Source organism: Oculina patagonica, chromosome 7, assembly GCF_052425735.1.
Source record: "Oculina patagonica isolate OP01 chromosome 7, crgOcupat, whole genome shotgun sequence".
Taxonomy (NCBI): Eukaryota; Metazoa; Cnidaria; class Anthozoa; order Scleractinia; family Oculinidae; genus Oculina; species Oculina patagonica.
This window is the reverse complement of record NC_135764.1, coordinates 19218725-19242177: the sequence shown is the minus strand read 5'-3', so window position 1 is coordinate 19242177 and position 23453 is coordinate 19218725. Positions and strand designations below refer to the sequence as shown.

Here is a 23453-nt window from a genome sequence, read left to right as displayed (position 1 = left end):
AAATGAAACCGATTGGTCCAGGCTATCCCCGTCATTTTTAGCCGACAGGAGACTACCGTCTAGGACGACCAAAGGGTAAACTATAAATCGGCCACGCCCGATTAAAAAGCGAACAAAAAAATCTTTTCCCTAAGGATACTAAAGCAATGCGGTGCCACGCCGCTAGCATTAGCCAAAGTATTTGTTACAATAGTGCGTCCTATTTTAGAATATGCCGCCCCTGTCTGGCAGAACATTCCTGACTTTTTAGAAAATAATATTGAGAGAGCCAGTCCAGAAGAGAGCCATGTTTATTATTTGTCCTTCCCTCGACTACAAGGAGGCATTACGGCTGCTCGGTCTCACTTCATTGAGATAACGGCGCCAACATCTTTGCCGGCAGTATGTCTGTAAACCTCAGCATGTAAATAGCCCTTTTCATTTTCTTTTGCCTCGACGTGAGGAGATTGTACATAACTACGACTTAAGATTCGGCACAAGTCGTAGCACCATCAAGTCTTGCAGAACGAAGCGTTCTCAGGACTTCGTCATTTTTCGCTATTAATCTCGAACTAGCTTGTTTATAATAGAGCCTTATATTGTATATTATTGTTATTAATAGTTTATATTTATACCTTAGCTTGTTTTTTACTCTGTAACTCATTTATACTGCAATGAGTGTCTATTAAACATTATTATTATTATTATTATTATTATTATTATTATTATTATTATTATTATTCAATTTTCGAAGCTTTATTTTAGAAATATTAGACCTATGCCTTAAATAGCAATCATTTCCTTTTGAATTAATTAGTAATCGTCAGCACTTGACATGCAGCGACAGCTAATTAAGACTTAGCAGGTGTTAAAATTCATTGTACTTTCTACATATATATCACCCTTTTAGTGTAAACTATACTTAGTTTGCCTTCTTGTGTTAAGCCATGTTAAAGAACGATTTACAAGCCATCCTTACGTATTTCATTCTCTATGACAAGTTTGCTTTTCACTGACTCATGCATTCCTTCAGCTGATGACAATTTTTTGAAAACAGAATACCAACTATAGAAAAATGACAAAAATTGAAACAACGGTGTTGTCGAAGTTTCTAAGCTAATTAATTAATTATGCAAAGGTCCCTAAACATGGGGTTCGTGAAGAGGATGAATAAAAAGGATATGTATAATGTTCTGGATATCGAAGAAACACATTTTTTCTAGCATTTGCTTCATCTAATTATAACATTGATAGTATAGGTATCTGTCTATTATAATTTTGTAAAATGTCGGATGGTAAGTGATACCGTGCGTGATACAAGCGACAATATCATAATAAAGGTTTGAGATATTTAGTGGCTTGCTGTGAAAAAATCTCTTCCGTGTGTCTGTTTTTTGAATGAGATTAAAACGCCTTTGATATTTAGTTTTCAGCACTTTAATAAAAAATAGATTTATTTACTAGACCTTAACTACAGAGAGTTTATGTTGCACTTTTAACACATTACGTAGTAAAGGTAAATTTTAGGCTAAATTGGTAGAAACCATTTCCTGTTGAATAAAGTGGTAAACATCAGCAGGTGGTGTATCTATACATAAAAGATCTAACTTGACGTGCAGTGACAGCTAATTAAGACTTAGCTTGCAGCAGGTGTTGAAATTCACCAGCATTCAAATAATATTCTGTTAGGACGAGGGATGCAGAGTAAATTGAGGATCTTTTAAGACGAAATAACAAGCAAGTATGGTTATGTTTCTCTATATGTATAGCCCTTTAAGTGTAAACTAGACTTCGTTTGCCTCATTCTTGTGTTAAGCGCGTGTTAAACAAAGATATATCAAGAGAGCATTTGCAAGCTATCCTTACGTACTAAATTCTCGTAAACAGGTTTGCCTTCCACCATCTCGCACAAGTGCCGGTTAAAAATGCTCATAAATGACATTTTGAGTTTTACTGATGTGGAATTTCTTAAAAGAAATTACACACTAATTAAAGGAAAAATGATAAATTTGCAAAACCCACGTTGTTGAATTTTTTTAGATAATTATGCACAGGTCCCTCAACATGGGCTTGGGGAACTTGAATAAAAGGATGTGTGTACTATTGTACATGTAGATTGTTAGGAAGCCATTTTTGTTAAGACCTCCTCCCACGTTACAGTTCTCGGAACTTTTACCCTCCAAAATTATATTTTTTAATTCACAGTACATAGTTCGTATAAACCCAGTTTCCACAGCAATGTTCCAAGCTTGCTACTGTTGTTACTGATAGGATAATGTCGATACCAGTTGGAACGTTTTTATTAAATCCGAAGTCCCGAATTCTTTTTTATACCAAAAGTATGTTCTGAATCTGTTAGCATAGTCGCGACATTTGATCTTTATTTCAAAGACTATAACAACTTTGAAATGCAAAGAAAAGCGGCAAAAACTCTCTTTATGATATTATCTAGTCTAAGTAAAAAAGAAATCTCCCCTCATTTTCGTTTTTTTTTTCAAGCTGACAGAAAATATTAAACTCAAGATTTTTAGCTGGACTGTTTACCATTTTTTTCTTAATTGAAAAATGTGAATTTATAACTTGAAAATTGCACGAAAGTTTATTGAGTCGATAAGCTGTTTGCCATTGGCATTGCATCAATGACGACGGCATGGGGCCAATACGTCGATTGCAACTATCTCAGGTTTAACAACTAAAGTAATCTACAAAGAGTAGTATCCACCTGAGAGGCAATTTTATTTAACAGTCATAACTATTGTTATAAATTACAATTATTAATTAAATTACTATATTACATCCGTTTTCGCTGGTTTCATGCGGGTCCTTTATGAGGTCGAATTGCAAATTAGCTAACAAAATGTTGAATTTTGTTAGCTTGTATATCGTTTTTTTTTTCACTTGGTTTCAAGAAATAATTATTCTTGTGACACTTGATTCAACCGATAAAAAGCTTAACGTTAAAGTTTGATGTAATTTTGATTGTAACAACGAATATCGCTAGCCAGTTTACACATGCAATAGTGTTGAGGCCACGATTTAGTGCTGTAATTCAATTTTATTATTTTCTTTAAGGTTTAAGGTTCAACATGTGGGGAAGCACTATCAACGCTGCGTTGATAGTTGCTACTTTATTCGTAGCCAAGATATCCACATCAAAAGAATCAATTACTTGCGGTAAGAAACAAAGGGACATATTCGACGTAATATTGTAACTAAACTTGCTTCAACATTGGTAAGGGTATTTATAAGCCGTTTTATGTCTGTACCGTAGACAATTTGGCTTATAAATAACATAAGAAGAGTTTTCTATAGCAATTACATAAATTCGCTTTCGTTATATAATTAGGCTTTTTGTCCTTGTTAATTCTGAATGCTTGAAACTTATACAAAACATAATGCTCTTTTCCTTTCCTGCGATCTCATACAGGTCTTCTGAATGCACATCCAACAGAATATGAAGCAATAAACTTCTTCACAAGCCACACTTATGATGTGAACAATGTTTCCTCAATAATCTTTAAAAAAATTCAAACACCAGAAAAGATCAATCTTTGTAATCAAGGTAAGAACTTTTAAATAGAGTTTTACCACCACAATCGTTTATCATTAAGCAGCACTAATTAGAGCATTTGATTGTTTGTTGTTTGTTTGGTTTACCATGAGAAATATCATACTGTCTTTTATGTGATATATTTTCTTTTGGTACACTTCTTTTGACTTGTAAATTATCATAATTTCAGTTTCGTTGTTTTGTCAACAAAACATCGTTGCACTGATCGAGGGGAGCCTCACAAAGACGTCTTCATGCACACTCTCGGAAGCGACAGGTATTCCTCTTATCCGTCTCCATGGCGACAGTAGGCCCTTCGACCATTGTGAAAAGGCGATTCAGATGTCAGCGGGACACAAAGACTACGCACATGCGACACTTGATATACTGAACAAGTTTGGATGGAAAAATATTGTACTAGCTATCGATGGTAAAAAGAGCTTTCCTGAGTAAACTTTATCCTTGTTGTTGTTTTAGTTAATGCTTTTGGTTTTCTTTTTCTTCGCCTCGTAATCCTAGACGTTGCTAGTAATTTGTTTTCTGTAACTTACAGTAGCTGCTTATCCATTCTTTGGGGAAATTTTGATACGTAAACTATGTGTCCATTAATTTTGACGTTGTCATGGTGACGTCATAATGAGTGCAAATGCAAGCAGGCGGATCCAAAATGGCGGTTCTAATGACGTCATGTATTGACACAGTCGGGAGGCCCATCAACGCAACAGCCGTTTTACCCATGCGTGTACGTCCGAAAGAAACCACAACCAAAATAATTGTACCGTTAACTGCATAAATAGAGCCTTATCTATATAATTCATATTTTTACTATTACCGTCATTGTTTTAGAGGATCGTTGGCCTGAAGCTGGATATTTTCGCTATGTATCCCAGAGATCAAATTTAAATGTGAATTTTATTCAGCTTTCTAAGCTGGACGAACTTAATGAAGATCTGACCGCACCGATATTGAGATCAATGGAGCAGATTGAAAACTTTGAAGCCGAGGTTATTCTACTTTACGCCAACAAAAAGACTATCGAACTTATGCTACAACAGGTAATCTATATTTTAGACTTTATAGTCTTGCATCACTGTCGAGAATTGCGTTTTTATCAATATCATGTTTAGATTTTAAGGAAAACGGCAAATTTTTTAAGTTTGTAAGACATGTTTCGACAGAACTTATGTCATCTTCAGTTGAATGATTTACAAAGCACAGAAAGTTGAATAATAAGTAGACAAAAAATGCAGATTAAGACAAATATATAGTAACAACAGAACTAAAAAAAATTGTCGTTTTCCTTAAAATCTGCTATTATGTTTAGTTATTGAAGCAGATAGTTAGTTTTTGCTAAGTTAAGGGTAAAAGAGATAATGCGATAATGAACCATAGAAATATAAACCATTGATTTAATTCAAAAAAGAAATGAATGCGAATTTTTCTAAAAGATTGAAGTTCTCAGTGTTGTAGTCTGGTCTTTGCCCGTTGTATCATTGTACTGGAGAAATTATCTACATAGGCTACTCTACAATACGAGGGTAAAAAAATTATGTACTCACTCTGTTGCCCTGATGGTTTTAAAAACCGGTTGCCGTAGAAATTTTAAAGTGACGGTCAGATTGCGCTAGCGTCAAAATGTTACAAGCAAAAATTTTAGTCATTGAATTGGGCTTCAGAAGCCCCTTTCCTCTTTTTTCCCCTAATGGCTGATTCGCGTTACGCTACGAACTATTAATCTTTAATTTGCCTTATCGTTCGAACCGTGCGATTTCCATGTCAGCCGATCTTTCCAGCTATACACATATCGCAGGATATTTGTATTCATTTATTTGAGCGTTATTTATGAAATATTCAGTGAAGTTGTATAATAAACAATAAGGACCTTCAGATTGAAGTACGAGAACGACCTTTCAAACCTAGTGCTTATGCTTTCGATTATCCATTTCACACCAATCCCATACCGATAGTGTCATTTTCACTTGACCAGCAACAGGAAGATGTGATGGCTCTGGAAACGGAACCGGATTAAAATCCGAAAGTCGTACTCGTACTCCGATCTGAAAGTCCCTAATAATTTACTACCGTAAACTATCTTCTCGTTTGTTTTATTGCAGAAATCCTGTAAACACAGAAATATATGGATACTTCAAGGACAGGTTTGGAAATCATATAATGTATGTTTAATTGGTTTTTTATGTTCAATTATTTTACAGTATCATACAGCTTTATTCCACCTTTTTGCATTTCAGGTTCCATTAAACATAAGCTGCGACAGGAACAATATTGTTTTAGCATTGAAGCTTCCATACATTTCGAGCTCAACAAGTGACAAACTAGAGGAAGCAGTTCGAAGTAACATTACTACAAAGGTACGCATATAAGATCACAGTGAAAGCCGGGCTAACTCGGTCTAGTCTTATCATCAAAAGAATTAAATTTGGAACACTTCAGGGTAAACTATTTTAAGTTTATAAAAATGAGTGCCTAGTTCGAAGCTTTACGTATTTCAAGTACAAATATCAGGACGCAAGCAAAATAGTGTTCTGTTTCTGTTCTTCGTATATATATTATTTTAAACATACACTAAGCATCTCTAGGTCTCATACTGATTGACAATAAGTTGCGCATGCTCTGTGCTTATTTTTCAGCTTATTTGCATTTTCCCGTGCGACGTGTTTCAATAGGTGCAATTTTGTAATGAATAAGCCATTTCCATGCTCCATGCGCGCCCCCTTTTCTTTCTTTTCTGGTTTTGGGTTGATCGGTCGGTCAAACAAAAAAATCTTTAAATTCTAAAAAGAGAGCAGGAGTCTGGAATCAGGAAGCCTTGAAACGAGAATACAGAACAACATGGATACAGAATCAACATGGATTTTAAAGCGGTTGTCAATAAAAAAAATAGCTGTTTTTTTTTTCTAAAGTTAAGGTGGAAACCGTTGTTGTTGTTGTTAAGAGATCCACTTGTTTGTTTATTTTCCCAAAATTAATGAAAGGAGTGAAAGAGTCGAACATTTCGACATTTCGTACATTTTTTTAAAAAAGGCGAAAATTTGTCGGACAGACGACACTAAAAGAGGAAAAAATTAAAATGGCGTCGTTATACTGTACATTACACAAATGATCCTGCAGTTACGTCAACTTGTATCCAAATTCAATATTTCTTCAGGACCTTGCTGCACTCGCTTTGGATGCCGCCAATGTTATCAGGCAGGCAGTAAACAGAGAACCTTGCTCACAGATAAACGGGTCTGCTATTACTTTGAAAGATACCGATGCAATGTTAACGTGTATTAAACAGGTGCAGTATTGTACACTTAATGACTGTTCCCGAGCAAAACAGTTAATTTTGTCTCCCGACAATCTCAATGTTTCCCCCGGCTTAGCTTCGGAAAACATTGAGATTCGAGGAAAACAAAAATAACTGGTTTTCCGAGGAATCAGTCATAACGTGTTTTGTTATATAGCACAACGAAAACTTAAAAAAATGGCGCTTGTCGGTCAACATTCGCGGGGAACATTGAATTGTTACCCTCTGACGTCATAGATCTTGCAATGTTGCCTGCTCAGAGACCTTTGGCGGGGAACAGTTTTTATTGTTAGATGTTATGTGACCTCGAATTAGCCAACAAGAGCGCGCACTGTTTGGGAAACATTTCTAGCTATATAACAATGCGCATTAAATGAGGGGTAATGAGGTATACCCTGTTAACATTCAAATAAAATGGATTCAATTCACCCTGTTAGCTGCTGCTCATTGAGCACCAGTAAAAAAAGAATGAAAGGACGTCGAATTTGGTTTAAATTACTTTTATACAGGGATAAACAATTTCCTTTGTTCGTATTAATCGGTTATTACATTTAAGCTTATTGTTTTTGGATAGAGGGTCACTCATTTATCAGTTTTATACTGTTATATTAAGTTTATCCAGCTAGCCTTTTTTTTAGTTTTTCAAGATCAGAGAATCTGTTGCGGTAAAGCTCGTTCCATACCTATTAATTGTCTGGCTAAAATATAGGTCAGCTACAAGGCAGTACTGATCCAAAAAAGAATTTCATTTTATTCAATCAAATCATGGATCTAAACAACGATACAACAATTAATACGGCAATTAAGTTGTTGTGTGCAACTTTATACGTTTTATAAAATTAGCAATTTAATTATTAAACAAAACTTAACAACAACAACAAAACAGCAGTAACAATTAAGTTGTATGTGTTTTATTTCTACTATAAACAGGTATACCTGGATGGTTTAACTGGGCCCGTCCAATTTAATAAGTTTGGCAAGCGACGAGAAATTGAGCTAGAAGTTTTAAACCTCCGTAACAATTTATTCCAAAGAGTAAGTAGTAAAGAAGTCTTACATGTACGTAATGTCTTAAAAAGAAAATGCTGTTTGTAGAAATTGGATCGTACTTAGGGCCTGTTTATATGGAGGAGAGTTGTCCCTGGTAGGAGGGCTACCCTCTTCCCCGAGCTATATATCTTTTGCCGAGCGTTTATATGAAAAAGTTGTCCCTGTTGACCGAGCCAAAACTTGGCCCTCTCGGTTCAAAAGACTAGCGACAGTTGTTTTGAAACATCTATTATGTCTGCCTGCGTCTGCCTAACGCCGACTTCGATTTCAATGTATCTGCAATTTTGTTTTGGTCGACTGCAGCGTTTGCGCATGCTCTGTATGTGTCAAGTTGTCCCTGGTAGGCGAGGCGAAAATAACCAAACTGTTTATATGGAAAAAAGTTGGATCGCTCCCCAGGGTCACCCTACCTTCAAAGCGAGTGACCCTCCACCCAGGGTCACCCTGCCCCCCGAGCCAACTTTGCAATTTTTCATATAAACAGTTCGCAGCTATATTTATAAAGAAACGTATGAAGAGCTCTCTCGCCCGGGGTGGCTCGGTATGGAGGGTAACCCTCCTACCAGGGACAACTCTCCTCCATATAAACAGGCCCTTAGCTATTTTATTTGCCCGGTTTTGCAGACAACTGCTTTATAGGTGTGCCGCTTAATTGAATAAACACTAAATTTTTAAGGGGAACACAAACTCTGTTAAGACATGGCGCCGCTTTCTGCTATCTGTTTGCCGCTTTTTGCTTGTTTTCAAAGATGCTACATATACCTGATGAAGAAATGTTGACCTGTGAAAAGACCATGAACCATAAAAAAAAAAAAAAAAAAAAAAATATTTTTATAGCGCCAAAATCCACTAATTGCTCATGGCGCTTTACAAAAAAAAAATATTAAAAAAATGATGTTAAAAAGTTTAAAAATTCTAAAAATGAACGATGCAACCCAAATGTTTACTGAGAAGTCGGAAAAAGTAATTCTCATCTATGACAGAAAAAAACAATTTTAAAATGACAGGTTGCATGAATCATGCTCGTAAGGCCCCAAAAGAAGAAAATATCTTGATTATCAATAAAAGGAATATTACTAAGCTTACCAAAGCTGTCTACCCAGAATGCCATTCGGTCTTATCGTTCATGGTTTATGCTTTTCACAGGGTCAACATTTCTTCAATTAGGTATATATACATTTATAAGATGTAAATTTCACTTGTTGTTTTCGTTAGATTGGAACGTGGAACTCAACTAAAGGTGTCGAGTTGTTTGAGAATATTTCACACAACGTGGATAATTCATCTAGCAGGGGAAGTCTGCAGGGGAAAAAACTCAGGGCTGTCATTGCAGAGGTGTGTGTCGAATTTTGTTAAAAAAAAAGGAGATCCAAATTCAGCTTTTAATTTTGTTGATACATTTCCAAGCCTAGATAGAAATTCTCTCCTCGAGATGATAAATTTCTGATATTGAAAATATGCGAGGAGACAATAAAAACTGTTTTTCAAATAACAACAGTTTTCGCTACTTTCTATGGTTTATGAGCTAATAGGATGCACCATTCATTATGAAGAAGAAGGATGTACATGGACATTTCTCATATGAAGGATATTGCATTGATCTGCTGAATGAACTGGCAAGAAATCTCAAGTTTTCGTATGAGATCTATCCCTCCCCGGACGGGCTATACGGCGCTAAAACAGAAAATGGAACTTGGGATGGAATAATTGGCGAGTTAATAAGCAAGGTTTGCAAATATCATTATGTTGGATCGTTTCTATTTGCGTATCACATAGCTTACAACTAGACTTGGATCGGAACTTAAAAAGACTAAAAGTTGTAAAAGATAAGTATCTTTTGTGCAATATTTTAAATTGAATTCTGGACAGCTAATGAAATGTTAAGTTAAGATACTAGGCAAAAGTTTTTATCCGCCGAGTTTGAAGGTTTTAGCTGGGCCAGAAAGCGTTCAGTTACGTATTTGTTTTTTCCAAAATTTGTGTAAAATTTTCCGTATCAATTTGTGGGATAAAAATAAACAAATGTACCGCTTTGCACTGAAAATTTCACTATTTGCACTGGTTTGGGATAAATTGACGTGTTTTTAGCCAATCAGAATGCAGAAATTGTTGCTTTTTTAACTCAGTAATAAGCTTTTCTTTGGCCCTGTCCCCCACTTGGGGAAAGGAACTAAGCTAGATAGTTTTGATTTTCTTTAGCCTAAGTAAATTGTAAATAAGTATTGGAAATCCTGTATTGGATATACCATACAAAGAATGGCATTTAATTTCATTGTGTTGTGTTGCCAAAAGTCCCCACCGAAGTCATTTTGATAATTTTTGTCCAAAGCGTGCTGAGATTGGCCTTTCAGGACTCACCATAACCGAGCGTCGCGAGAAAGTGGTGGACTTCAGCGTGCCCTACATGTACTACACGGAAGATATATTAATGAGGAAAACTCTTTCTAGTCGTCCAATTGACTTATTACAGTTTATGAATCCATTTCACAACAACGTTTGGATCGCCACCCTAGTCAGCCTGGTGGTGATTTCTGTTGCTGTGTTTGTAATAAACTACTTGAGTCCTTATGGGTACAAAGATAACCATGGAAAAGGGACATCGGAGGAGTTTAATTTGTTCAACAGTGTGTGGTTTGCCTTGGCTTCTATGCTGCAACAAGGAGCTGAAAACACACCAAAAAGCTTGTCAGGTATGGAGACCTCTCTTTCAAGCAAAGTGTGGTACCAACTGGTCACGCGTCGAATTTAAACAATTCAAGCCGACCTAGCCATTGCCTTTTATCTACCTCTATACCCTTGTGACATACATGTGGCAAATATATTGGAGGCCAGAAACCTAAAGAGCAAAAGATTCCCAAAATTTAGGACGTGATCATGTGATCAGTGCTCAATGCATTTTTAGATTCTAAGTTCAAGCTGTTTAGTCAGCCATGCTTATTGACCAAGTTCCACTACTTAATTGTATGTAAACATGTTTTAGATCTTCTTTACAAGTAAACTTCTAATTAAAAGTTAGCTGATTACACAGACTGAATAACTGAAGAGCTCTGTAGTTAAGACAAAAACATTAACTGTAAATTCAACTTTCTTTAGGTCGCATTCTTACCGGAAGCTACTGGTTCTGCGTTCTCATCTTAGTATCAACATACACTGCTAATCTTGCTGCGTTTTTAACAGTAAAGAACGCAGAGACTCCGATCCGTAACCTCGAAGACCTCGTGGACTCCTCTTATCAAATAGCAGTACTTGAATCGTCCAGCTCGTACGAGTTCTTCAAGACAAGTCAGTATGAACCATACAAGAAGATTTGGCACAAAATTCAAACAGAAAGTACCGTAGTCAAAAGCACATCTCAAGGTATTCAGTGGGTGCGAGAAAAAGACAAGCTTGTGTTCACCAATGACGGTCCAGTTCTAAGATATGTTGCCAACCAAAAACCTTGCGATCTAGCAACAGGTAAATAATAATAAAAAAACCTTTTGAAACGTAATAATAGGTAATTAGTAAAAAGTGTAAATGTTAACTGGTATATATACTCATAACCAAAACTCTTTCAATCTATTAAGTCCCAGGTCTTACCACTGCCAAGGGACTTGCACTCGCGTTCCAGGCAAATGATCTGCACGTGGATGATTTCACTCTGGCCATTCTACGTCTTCACGAGAACGATTTTCTTAACAGCTTGAGGCGGAAATGGTGGGATACTAAGAACGAGTGTCCTCAAGAACAAAGAACAAGTAAGTAGAAAGCACTTAATTGTTGTGTTGTTTAATTAAAAGTTCGATAAGCTCGTGAAATGCGAACAATGAGACACTGTTTTCAGAAATGTATCAGCTAGACAGCTCGTATATATTTGTAAAGCGCCGTAAAGATACTACAGCTTTATAAAGCAATTGTCTCTCGTCACAAGTTCATTTTCATCCCTCAGGAGCGAGAGCCTATACCACTCTTTCTGTATTTTTCTTTTCTTTTCAGTGTTATCGCAAAAGCGTATCGATCTGATGAGCATGCTGGGAGTGTATGTCGTGATGGGTGCTGGGATAGGTGCCGCATTCCTGACGCTGATTGTAGAAATTGTATGGAAGCGACGAGCAAAACAAAAGTCAATTAACAAAACTAAAAGGTTTGTGACAAGAAAACAGTAGTTTAAGTGGAAAATCGAATGATATTTTAAGTTTAATAAATGTTAACATTTTTAAAGTTATTCCTTGCCTATGGTTTTCTCCAGATCAAGCTGAGCGTTTTCCCTGGCGTAGGGTCAGTTCATTGTATTTTATATGCCATCCTAAGAACTATGCGAATTTCAAAATTGTATGTAAAACTCTTTGATACCTTACAATCTTCTAGCAGTAGTAATAATCAGGAATGATAAGTGCATAAAAAGGGCTGTGGTTGACATGCGACAGTCTTCTCAACTTCCACTCCACCGAAAGAAACGAAAGGCAAGAAGAAAACTGGATTTAGTAAAACCACAACGGATATAGCTTCAGTGCTCAAGAATAAGCTCAAGTACAAAATAGTGAGTACTTCGCTGTACGCAGTGGGTGATTGTACCGGCAATGTTAAAGCTACTTTACTCCTCAACGGAACAAACCGATGGTTATTTCTCTGAACGGCTATTACGCTTTTCTCGCAACCTGCTTGTTTAAAACGTCCGCTTCAGCAAAAAAAAAAAAAAAAAAAACCAGCCTGTGTACAGCCGTCCCACTCCGCTCAAAAAAATCGCGTAGGGGACGTCTGTGTTATGGCGTTCTTTATCGTGTTCCGCTGCGTGCGGTTGCCCCGGAATGTGTGGGAAATGATCTGATTGGCCCTTACACAAAAACCATTCATAATTGCCTTTTATTTATGCGGGCGATAGCTTGTGTCGTTCCAAGTTATTTCAGCGTGCGGCGAACAGTCGACTTTTATAGCCTTTTGCAGCCTTTTCTTCGATTTGCCACATCTTTCGTTAGCGCGGTTTGTTTTGGATCATTTCGATTTAAAATGTTTAGTTTGGAAGGACAAGCTCTGAAATTTTTCCGTGAAGGCGAAGGACTCCCGGACATTACTGTTGCACAATGTATTGTACTGTAAATGGCTTCGCCGAAAACTGTTGTAGCTTAACGTGGAGAACGAAAAGGTTGGTTAAAGAGATTTTGTGCTGTAAACCTTATGCTTCTTGCATTTCGAACTAGTGCTTTATCTCTTGAGCTGGATGATGTTTTATCTCCGTTGTTTGTTGTGTTATATTTGGAACCGCATGATTCAAATTCGGTCATCCGGATATCCGATATAATAATTTATGTGAAATTTAAATCGATAACAGCAGAATACAAAAACACGATAAACGACGCCATAACACAGACGTTCCCTCCGCGATTTTTTTGAGCGGAGCTGGACAGCTGTACACAGGTTAAAAAAACAGACTGCAGGCCGCCGCGTTGGTGATGACTTTACTCCGGCAATATTTGTAAAGGATAGCACAAAAGTGCGAGTTCGGTGCTCTCAAAGTAGGTCTCATTAGTGATCGAGTTGTTGTTGTCCTCGATACTGAACGCTGTCAGATCGCCTTCAACCTAAAGGTGACTTGGCAATTGAACACAAACCCTGTAAATAATAACTAATTAATAACTGAGCAAGTAATTGTTTTAAAAAATAAGTCCTTTTCTTTACTTAGCAAGAAATATTTTGTTTGCTCGATCGTGATCACACCCACTTCAAGAATGTAGATTTTACACAAAAATACCCTGGGCTGTTGAAGACGGAGCACTCAATCCAAATGTATTGCCAAACTGTGTCTACAATCCATGAAAAACCCTCCATCTTTTATTGCCTGAGGTCAAGAACGAAATTGATTCCACGCTGTAACAAGGTTTTGTTTTTACTGTGCATGTCTCTACAAAGTGGTGTTCTAGTATTGAACATTCCTGTTCCAAATCGTAATGAGCGAATTTTAATCTTTGTCGACCCCACGCCATTGAACAAGGCCGTCAAAAGAAAAGTTCATGTCGTGTCGTCAGTGGATAAGAGTCTTGACATGCTAGAAGAAAGCCAACAAGGTCTCCTTTAAATTACTTTGGATAATGTCTGAGCTAATAATCCTAATAACCAACTTATCAAATATCGGCATTAGCCCATGGCAGATCTTCTAGAAGCCCTCAGATGGAACAATTTGCTGGATGGATGACATTCTTATTAATGTTGACGTTTATTTAAATTGTATCCTCGTCTCTCATGGCTAAAAAAAGAACTTTAAAATTTATTTATGTCCATAACTTTTGACATTGCCAAACCTGGTTTTGGTCAAAAGTCGACTGTTTTCATATCAGTCTTCATTTTTTCTTAAGCAAAATTTCAACAGTCGTTTATTTTACCATCGCATATATTTTACTTGATTTCGTATTAATTTCCGTTATTTTATGACTTTTTAAGAAAATATCGAAATTCAAGATGGCGTATCCAAGATGGCGGATCTAATAGAACTTCATAACCAGCCAAAAAAGGTTTTCTTGTAGAACAAGTTAAAATTTTCCACTCAATGTAAATTGAATGCCTCAATACGTCCATGTACATCCATGGGTAACCTATTTGTGACGAATATGTAACTAAAAGAGATTTTCGTAATAAGCCCGTTCACACTTTGTTTTTTGTTTGTGTCTGCAGGCAAAATAATTGTTCCAAGCAAGATGATCCTGAAATTGACTGCCAAAGCTGTTGAATGGTTAAAGCGATGACTACAAACCCCACTCAATTCCAAAATTAATGTTTATTTTTTTTTTAAGTTTTAAGTGCAATAGCCAGTAAAATGTTCAGCTTTAGTGATTTAAATCTATCAAGAAAAGAAAGAAAAGAAAAGGAAAAAAGGAATATTGCTGGCTTATTGTTATTAGCGTTATGGCGTTCATTTTTGGTTGTACGCTACCAAAAGTTTTTTTAGCATAGACGAAGGCATTTTTTTTCTTCTCGTCAAACTGGCAATAGTGTGAACTTAGAAAATATTTTGATTAACCCATTAAATAATAAATAAATTTATCATTTAATGGGGTAATCTATTACTAATTTGTATGAGATTTTAAAGTGAAAGAAGGTAACTAATAACTGCGCCAAGCGAAAAGAAAATCTTGAGTTAAACTTTGTAGCTGTTATATTAACGGTCAAATGATTGCAGTTATGAAAGGACTCCTGCCAGAGTGAAGCTCTAAATTCTGATTTAGCATTTTATACTTTGTAATCGAATTCCTTCTGGTATTGCAACTAAAAGAATCCATGTATTGTAACCTACAGGCATAGGCAATGCAGTTAATACGTGAAAAATAAAAAAAAATACACATAAACACATACAGTGAAAAACGAGTTAGAAAAAAAAGGCGGTATTCCCCTATGTATCATGTTTCAAGTAGGTGCAGAAAACTATAGTAGATATACCAATAAAGGTTGCAACTTCTTATGATGTATATTTTCATTTTTGTTTTTCTTTCATGTAATTAATTCTATTTTATATATGGCTCTAACTTTACTTTTTAGCAGCGTCAAGCTAGGCTTCACATTTTACATCGACACGAAGAAATAACTTGTTTCCCTGTAATAAGTATTATTATTTGTAGTTAGTATATCGATTCCCGTTCAAGCCTAAATTTTTTTCAGGCTTGCTTTTCTCAACTGCTTAATTAAGTTGAGTACATTACTACGATGATCTTTCATTTGCTTAAAGTTCAAATGAACAGAAATTTCAATTTTTCTTTATTTTTTGCCCATGTGTTTATTAAGAGCCAAATAAACATATCCCGAAGTTTCAAAGTAATCGGACATTGCATCGCAGAGATATTGCGAGTTGAAAAATGCTTTTTTAAGCCTTGATAGTCGTAGTCGTATCGGAAATAAAAACTTGTGACGTCATAATTGGTGTTTTAAAAGATGACCGCAGACCGATTCCGCAGACTGCACGTTAAAATTTAAATAAATGTGTTTAGTGACATTTCAAGCAGTCATTTCGTTCTGTTCGGCTGTTTTTCAGTTAATGGATTGTTGATTGTTGTTCAGAGACGCACATTTTTAAAAATTAAATAGCTAAAGCTCAAAAATAGCTTAAAGCTGTGTTTGCTGTTGTTTTGCATAATCATGTGGGACATATAGAATGCACGCTGGTATGAAAACAAATCAGGTATCTTTATTGTTCTTCTCATTAGCATTTTACGTTAATGAGAAGAATTATCTGCACGTGCGTTAACTATGCACGTGCCTTTTGAATCTTGGTGCACTTCAAAGCCGTTGAACCTCTCTGCCGAACAACAATGTAAAAATGACGAAATTCTGCGTATTTTGGACAACGTCAGCCGTGACGGCTAATATTGGTTTTTCTATTTGAGGTTAAACGATTTCTTTGAATATTCAGCGGGAGCTAGTTCTTGAAGCAACAAAAAAGCAGGATACGTCTGGAAAGTTGCAAGACTCTCAAGTAAAATATAAATTCATTTTCTACCAGACGTTGTCGTTGACGTTGCCGTCGACGTCACGTTGCCATCGGTGCGGTCTGTGGAATCGGTCTGTGGTCGTCTTCAAAAACACCAATTATGACGTCAAAAACTCGTTCAATTCCTTACATTTCAGTGCGCAGTCATTCAAAAACGTTTTCGTGAAGCCTTCGGAAATCTTCGTATTTTTTGCTGTTATTCACGCTTTAAGGCTCGGAAAACTTTTTTTTTTAACTTTACTCAATAATGGATAGTTTTAGCATTTGGTTGGTTAAAATGGCATTTTGAAATTTCTGTTCATTTGACCTTCAAAATGTATATCCGCAGTACAAATATATGAATTTCATATATTCATTTCATATATGACTAATGAGTTTATTATTAGCGGAGCTCCTTAGCGGCCCGAAGGGCCGCAGAGCGTAGCACCATAACCATCAATCTCGAGCCCAGAGTGACCCCCGGCTCCGCGATCCGTCAGCGGTTGGTCAGCGGTAGGGTCGCCGGGACTCACAGAACAATAGAAATCAACACGGAAGTCTGAAAATCTTCCCCGGAAGTAAACCAAACCGGAAACCCTGGAAAAACATTTTTTTTTTCCATGGTCAAATGTTCAGGTGTATCACCTTAATTTTGTAAAACACCTAAGAACTCGTCATATGGCACTACATAAATGAAGTATTTTCTAATTCTACCATTCTTTTTGAACTCAAAAGATCGATTCTGAGCGGAGTTTTAAAACAACAACGACGGCGTCACCAAGGACAAGGTCGATTGAAAACTCAATTTATAGTTGACTTACAAATCTCGCTAGAACTACTGTTTTCTTTCAAATCTCCGTTGCGGTTGAAAAACTGAATATCGCAGACAGTGCTCGATTCAAAATAATAACTAATAACGCAGAATTTGAACAATACGCGTTGTTGTTTTGCTGAAAAAAAAAAAAAAGAATTGTACAATTGTGTGCACGTGAATTGCATGAATGTGTGCACGAGCTGAGTCGCCGAAATGCTAATTACACCTTTTGAATAGCGTTGACCGGTGTGGCCTTTAACGTCTTTATTAATATTACCGCCATTCGACAAGGAAAAAATCATTTGCTCGAAAACATGCAATCTATCATGAAAAGATGCGCTGTCAGCGAGAAGCCTTTAAAATATACGAAAGTCGCCAAACAAAAATTTTTATCAACAGAACAATAGCTTGTCCGTGCGTTGTGCATTATGTAAATTTTTTCACTGTCGTCCGCAAAACAACAACGAACACATGCACACAGTCTTCACAGGCGGAATCTTGGAAGGCAAACAAGATCTTTGATTTGTGTTGTTGTTCGTCCTTCGTATTCGAAGATGACCATAAGACATCTAACTTCTTTGGTGAGTCCGGAGATGGCTGATAAGGCCAATCTGGGCAAGGAAGCCTCTCCCACATGTGGAGCAGAAGTGGGTAGGGGCTGTGCTGTTTGTGCTGACGGCTCTTCCCTTGCGTGCTGCTCGCTTCTCCTCGGCTTGACGGGACCTGCGTTTCTCCGCTGCCTGGGCTCCTTTGGTGATGCATTGGCGCCAGGAGGGTCTGTCGGAGGCAAGAGACTCCCAGGACTCAGTGCTGATGTTAAAGTCTTTTAGGGAGACTTTCAGACTGTCCTTGTAGCGCTTTCGTTGCCCTCCAACTGTGCGCTTGCCAGAGCAGAGTTCTCCGTAGAAGAGCTGCTTTGGAATGCGATCATCTGGCATGCGAGAGACGTGGCCTGCCCATCTCAGCTGGGCCTTGCGCATGATGGTTATGGCGCTTGGAAGGTCTGCATGCTTCAGTACTTCCGTGTCCGGGACTTTGTCCTGCCAGCGAATGTGGAGAATGTTTCGGAGGCACCTCAGATGGAAGTGGTTGATCAGCTTCTCATGCCGTCTGTACGCAGTCCAGGTTTCGCAACCGTACAGTAGGGTGGTGAGGACCACCCTAAATTTAAAACCTGATTTAAAACCAATATAGCAGTATGCTCAAGGAAGAGACTAACGGAAATCAAAACACCAGACGCTCTTTTGTTGACTCTCTCTTTTGTTAACTGCAGAACGTTTTTGTTACTTTTGTTGCTTCGATAAACACCAGTTCTGTCGATACTGTGTTAGAAATAGTTCAACTTTCTCGATTTACTTCCGTTCTGGGAAATTTACTTCCGCTTAGACCTGAGAGCATGCGCAATCACAACCGGAAGACCAAGGTTCTACCTGAAATCGACTTGAAATTGATCTGATCAATTCCAGTTTCCCAGAGTCCGTCCCATACCGCTGGCCGACATAGACGGACTCTGGGCTCGAGATTGCATAACCATAAAAGAAGGAACACTATCGAAATGAGTCACGGGGTGCTTACCATTTGTAAGAAAAATCAGGTTGGTGTGACCGTTGCATAATGGAAAGCGATTTTCCAAATATAACGATCAACCGGATGAGATTAAGCTTACCATTATTCTACCAGGCGTTCCTTTCCGCGCACTCGAACTAGCGCCAAATTCAGTGTCGTTTTCTGCCGATATAGCTGAATACTTCGAGGTAGAAAACAAACTTTTTATCGAAGAAGATGGGCTGATGCTGTTTACTGCTGTCAACTGTTCCATGAGACGCGATTTAAACAGTATACAAGGTTATTTTGAGGTAACTGTTCCCACCTATGCACCGAGTGAATTTCGCAGTCTAGTGAAAAAAGGCATGTGCGAACTAGATCCTGTCCTGATAAAAAATATGAACACATGAACAATTCCAGCGTGGAATACCAGAGGCAGGCAGCTTATTTCTCCTCTTAAAAAAGTGCTGGCATTTCTATGGTCGGGGTAAATATACATGTTCTAAATTGGTATAAATACGCCATATTGTAAACACGACTAAAACCGCGCGGAGGTCCTACAAAGGGCCTGGAAACGGAAGATTCGCTCAAATGGTAAGGAAATTTTCGACGGCTCGTTCCAACCGGAATAAAAGGAATACCTCAAAACGTACTCCACAATTTTCGAAGGGAATTTCCGGAAAATTGCTGTTCCATTTGACTTTCAACCGAAAGGCTAAATGGTTAGCACCCACGTCCACGGTCAACATGGATAGCGGCATGGTTCGCGGGTGCGTACGTACGGCGTACATACGTACGGAGTCGCGCAACATGCTGGCCATAGTTTGATGCCAGTAGAAAGAATGAAGCACGAAGGCCGTATAGAGGCGGCCTTAAAAATTTAAAGGGGTTTGAAAAGAAAAACAAGAAGCCAAGAAACAAGATGTGGCTGACAATTACGTGTAGTAATTAACTGTCAAAAAAGTGGCCATTGAGAGCCATAGTCGATCGATGACTTTCGTGTATATCTGTAAAGCCATCGTCCTATATGAAGGAGCCTTCAAAAGCTAAATCGGGTTGATATAATAAAGAAACCATGTTATGGCTACTGGGTAAAAAATTAATTAAAAAATTTGACCCCTCTGAGTAGTAATGTACTACACTCTGAGGCAAAAATTTTTGCCACAGAGATTTAGTACATACTACTTCCAGTGCTGAATTTTTGCGCTTGATCTAAAACTGAATTTTTGCGCTGGATTACAAGCGGAGCGTTTCATAGTATTTTATTTATAAAATGCATGAAACTTATGAACAAATATAATAAAATATTATATTTGCTCCTTATCTTAACAACTGACACAAGGCTGAAAAACCAACCCTAACTCAACCCTAGGTTCAAAATAAAAAAAACTTCTTATACTCTTTTTCAAAATTTTGGATACAGTGCTTTTAAACAAGCCGAGTTTTTATGCTGTTGTTATTATCATGGTAAATCTCTTGTACTGAATATCTGTTGTGAATTATCTTCTAAAACGATTATGATTTTTGTTATTTTTGAATTCATTTTTTCTTTTTCAAGGTCGGATAATACACTGTTTAAATCATTGTAAATGTTACATAGGTATTTACTTGTTTCATTTTCTTCATTTAATAATTTTGTTAATGGCTTGCAATGTCCATCTTGTTTTAGTTTTTTTTCTAAATATACTAAAGTGTCTAGATTTTCATATACCAAATCTCCGAGTTTTGATAATTCTTTTAATGTTGCGATATACTTCAGTGTGTTTATTGCGTCATCAGACATATTTTTGAATGTATCTGCTTTGAAACATATTTTCTTTAAATTTTCCATGTTTATTTTCATGTTTGTCATTTATCTATATATATAGTGTATGTTTTTATTTTTATGCGTTTTTTCATGAATCTCTTATACTCTTTTTTAAAAATCTTGCATCTTAGTGCGTTTAACCGACAGTTATGGTAAATTTTTAATGTTATATATTTCTTGTGATTCGTTATTTTTTATATATATTTATGACTTTTTTAAAATTATGGTGATTAATATTTTATAGTTCAAGGTTAAACATCTGCATTATTGTCATGGTTTCATAATATTTGGTTCAATACAATAGATTCGAATGTTCTATTGTTTATATTAACTAACCAATCATATTACAATAAACTTTTATACAAACTTTTATATAAACGTTTGTCATAAAATAAACTTTTATTCTCAGAATTGATTCAAGATGCCAAAAATGGTAATAATTTCGATACCCGTGTTTCTAATCTCATTTGCTTATCATAAAAATAAAAATAGGTCTAATAAAAATGCTGATTAAAACGCACTATTAAAAGTTATATAAAATTATAATGTTTTATTATTATATAGAAAAGTTATGTTAGATAAATTTAATTATACTGAAATGTGGGATCTGATGACAACAAATCGTATGAGCGTTGAAAAATGGAATGAATTAGAACGTGAAATGAATAAAACATATAAAAAAAAACTGAATAATAACCTTTACCATATCAATAAAATAATTGATAAATTAAGCACTGATAATAAAATTTTGATTAGTGATAATCAAAGGGAAAAAATAAATAAAATCTATCAATTAATTTTTGTAAATCGTAGTTTTATAAATAAATTTATAACAAAAGACAGAAATATGAAAAAAGAAAGACAAAGACTTATAAGTGTTCGTTATTTGTTAAAGAGGATATTTCAACATCTAAATATACCAAGTGATTATATTAAAGTTAGTAAACAACAAAAAACACAAGAATTTAATCAAAGATACTGGTCTGATATTTTATTTGTGTTAGGTGAACAAATATATGATATTACTGCCAACTAAATTCTTGTTTTTATATTTTGATTGATATATAAATATATTTAATATATATTTATATATTAAATCCTTCATAGAAATCCAGTTGTTAAATTCATTAGCTATTTCTTTTTATTAGTTTTCTTTACTTGACGGTTTTTTGTCCCAAGGCCAACTTTTCTTTTACCAGCTATCATAGCTTGAACAGCTGTAGTGCGTTTAAATATGTTGTAAATCCTTGATTGGTATCCAACTATTAAATTCATCACTATAACCTTTCCACTTCACTAAAGCTTGTTTCTTCTTATAGTTCCGCCGAATTACTTTATCAATACGAAATACTTCTTGTTTTGCTTTCAATAGTTCGGACTCGTAAAAGCTACCTTGTATTTCTTCATTATTCAAATCTTTTAATTTATAAGTTATTGGATTAGTGTATTGGATCTTATCAACGATGAATATCTCTTCTGACCAATTAGGAGTATAGCCTTTGTCGAACACCTTTCGTTTATATTTAGATATTCGGACCTTATCACCAACCTTAAATTTGGGTTTTGCTGATAATGGCTCCATATCACCGTATAGGTTAAGATATACAATTCCTTGATTCTTTTCCTTTGAAGCTTCTGTTGGTGTCATCTTTATTGAACTGTGTTTTGTATTATTGTATTCTTTTACCAGTATGGGTAGCATTTCAAGATACTGTGTGTTACCTTGAATAGTAAACTGTTTGTACATTTTATTTTTCAAAGTTCTATTAAATCTCTCAATAACAACAGCTTTACCTTCATTAAAAGTGGAATACATCTTAATATCATTTTTCTTTAGCCATTCCTTGAATGTTTTGTTATAAAATTCAGATCCCTGATCGACCCAGAGAAATTCAGGTTTACGTTTGTCATTAATGACAATATTGTTGAATGCGTTAGTTATTGATGTACCTTTCTTATCTTTCAATTGTATAGCCCAAGCGAATTTACTGAATACGTCAATTATAGTCAATAGATATTTATAACCTTTATTCCATTTTGAAAGTTTATCCATAAAAACTAAATCAGCAGACCATATGTCGTCAATTCCATTTGATATTACTCTTCTAGTTTTAAATTTTCGTCTGATTGGTTTATGTAACTCATCGGCTAATTGTTGAGACCAATCATTTTTACTCAACGCCGTTTTCCGTTTTTTGGCTTCTTTTTTTTATACCCAATCCGATTTTTCTTTTACTAGCGATTAAAGCTTGTACCCCTGTTGTTCCCCACGGACGGTCTTTAAATGGTATTTTTGATATTCTCTTAAGCATAAGATCATCTGCCTTATGTTTATCAGCTAGTGATTTTGAATTACTGTAGTCAATATCATGCTGTTGACATATGCTATCAAGATTGTTTATTGGATTTTTATATTTAGGATCGTTAGAAGCTAATCTTTCTTCTAATTTAGTACCAGGTCCACAATAATTGTACTTTTTTCCTGTAGGTGTTCTCATATGTAATTCTCCAAGTTTTGATAGGTGTTTTTGAATATCAATGCCTCCACCTTTAACGAATTTACTCTTATTCTTCCTGCATATATGGCAAACTGATTTTTCCATAAGCCGACCATTTTTAGCTTTTACCTTTTTAGAGTTTAATGATTTGGTTTGTTTTTTACACGATAGACAATACGATTGGCACATTATATATATTGATTAGATATTTAATCGCAATAATGATTTATCCATTTTCCATTTTTATACTCACTGAAATTGCATTTTGGGTCGAGATTTTCATTTTTATATGCACCAGCAGGCTTCCAAAAATTAGATGTCTGAATCCCGCTTTTTTTATTAAATATACCTTTAGCAAAGTCACCGCGCCAATATTTTTTAAATAGATCTTTATCACCTCCGGTAACTGCCATGATAGCCGATGCTAAGTCTTGAGCCTGTTGGAAACCGGGAACCTTTTGACCGACCTTTT

General features: G+C 36.0%; 1 protein-coding gene across 2 annotated transcripts; it reads left to right on the top strand.

Annotated features, from left to right (window-relative positions):
- Positions 1-1619: 1619 nt before the first annotated feature.
- Positions 1620-15312, top strand: LOC144659511 (glutamate receptor 4-like). 2 transcript variants are annotated; one of them, XM_078519968.1, is made up of 16 exons: positions 1620-1720; positions 3052-3153; positions 3407-3541; positions 3720-3959; positions 4376-4584; positions 5644-5685; positions 5779-5898; positions 6696-6827; positions 7767-7871; positions 9102-9221; positions 9419-9613; positions 10216-10576; positions 10980-11342; positions 11453-11623; positions 11862-12009; positions 14532-15312. In XM_078519968.1, the coding sequence occupies exons 2-16, from the start codon at positions 3066-3068 to the stop codon at positions 14584-14586; spliced, it is 2484 nt and encodes an 827-aa protein (XP_078376094.1). In that variant the 5' UTR covers positions 1620-1720; positions 3052-3065; the 3' UTR covers positions 14587-15312. The 2 variants fall into 2 exon arrangements, with proteins under 2 accessions (XP_078376094.1, XP_078376095.1); XM_078519969.1 differs by lacking the exon at positions 3052-3153 and having other exon boundaries at positions 1627-1720; positions 3407-3959.
- The last annotated feature ends 8141 nt before the right edge of the window (positions 15313-23453 follow it).

Excerpts from the sequence above, each read along its gene's own strand:
- LOC144659511 (XM_078519968.1), top strand. The coding sequence starts at position 3,066 with ATGTGGGGAAGCACTATCAACGCTGCGTTGATAGTTGCTACTTTATTC. Across the intron at positions 3,154-3,406 it reads AAAAGAATCAATTACTTGCG|GTCTTCTGAATGCACATCCA; the intron begins GTAAGAAACAAA and ends GATCTCATACAG. Across the intron at positions 4,585-5,643 it reads TCGAACTTATGCTACAACAG|AAATCCTGTAAACACAGAAA; the intron begins GTAATCTATATT and ends GTTTTATTGCAG.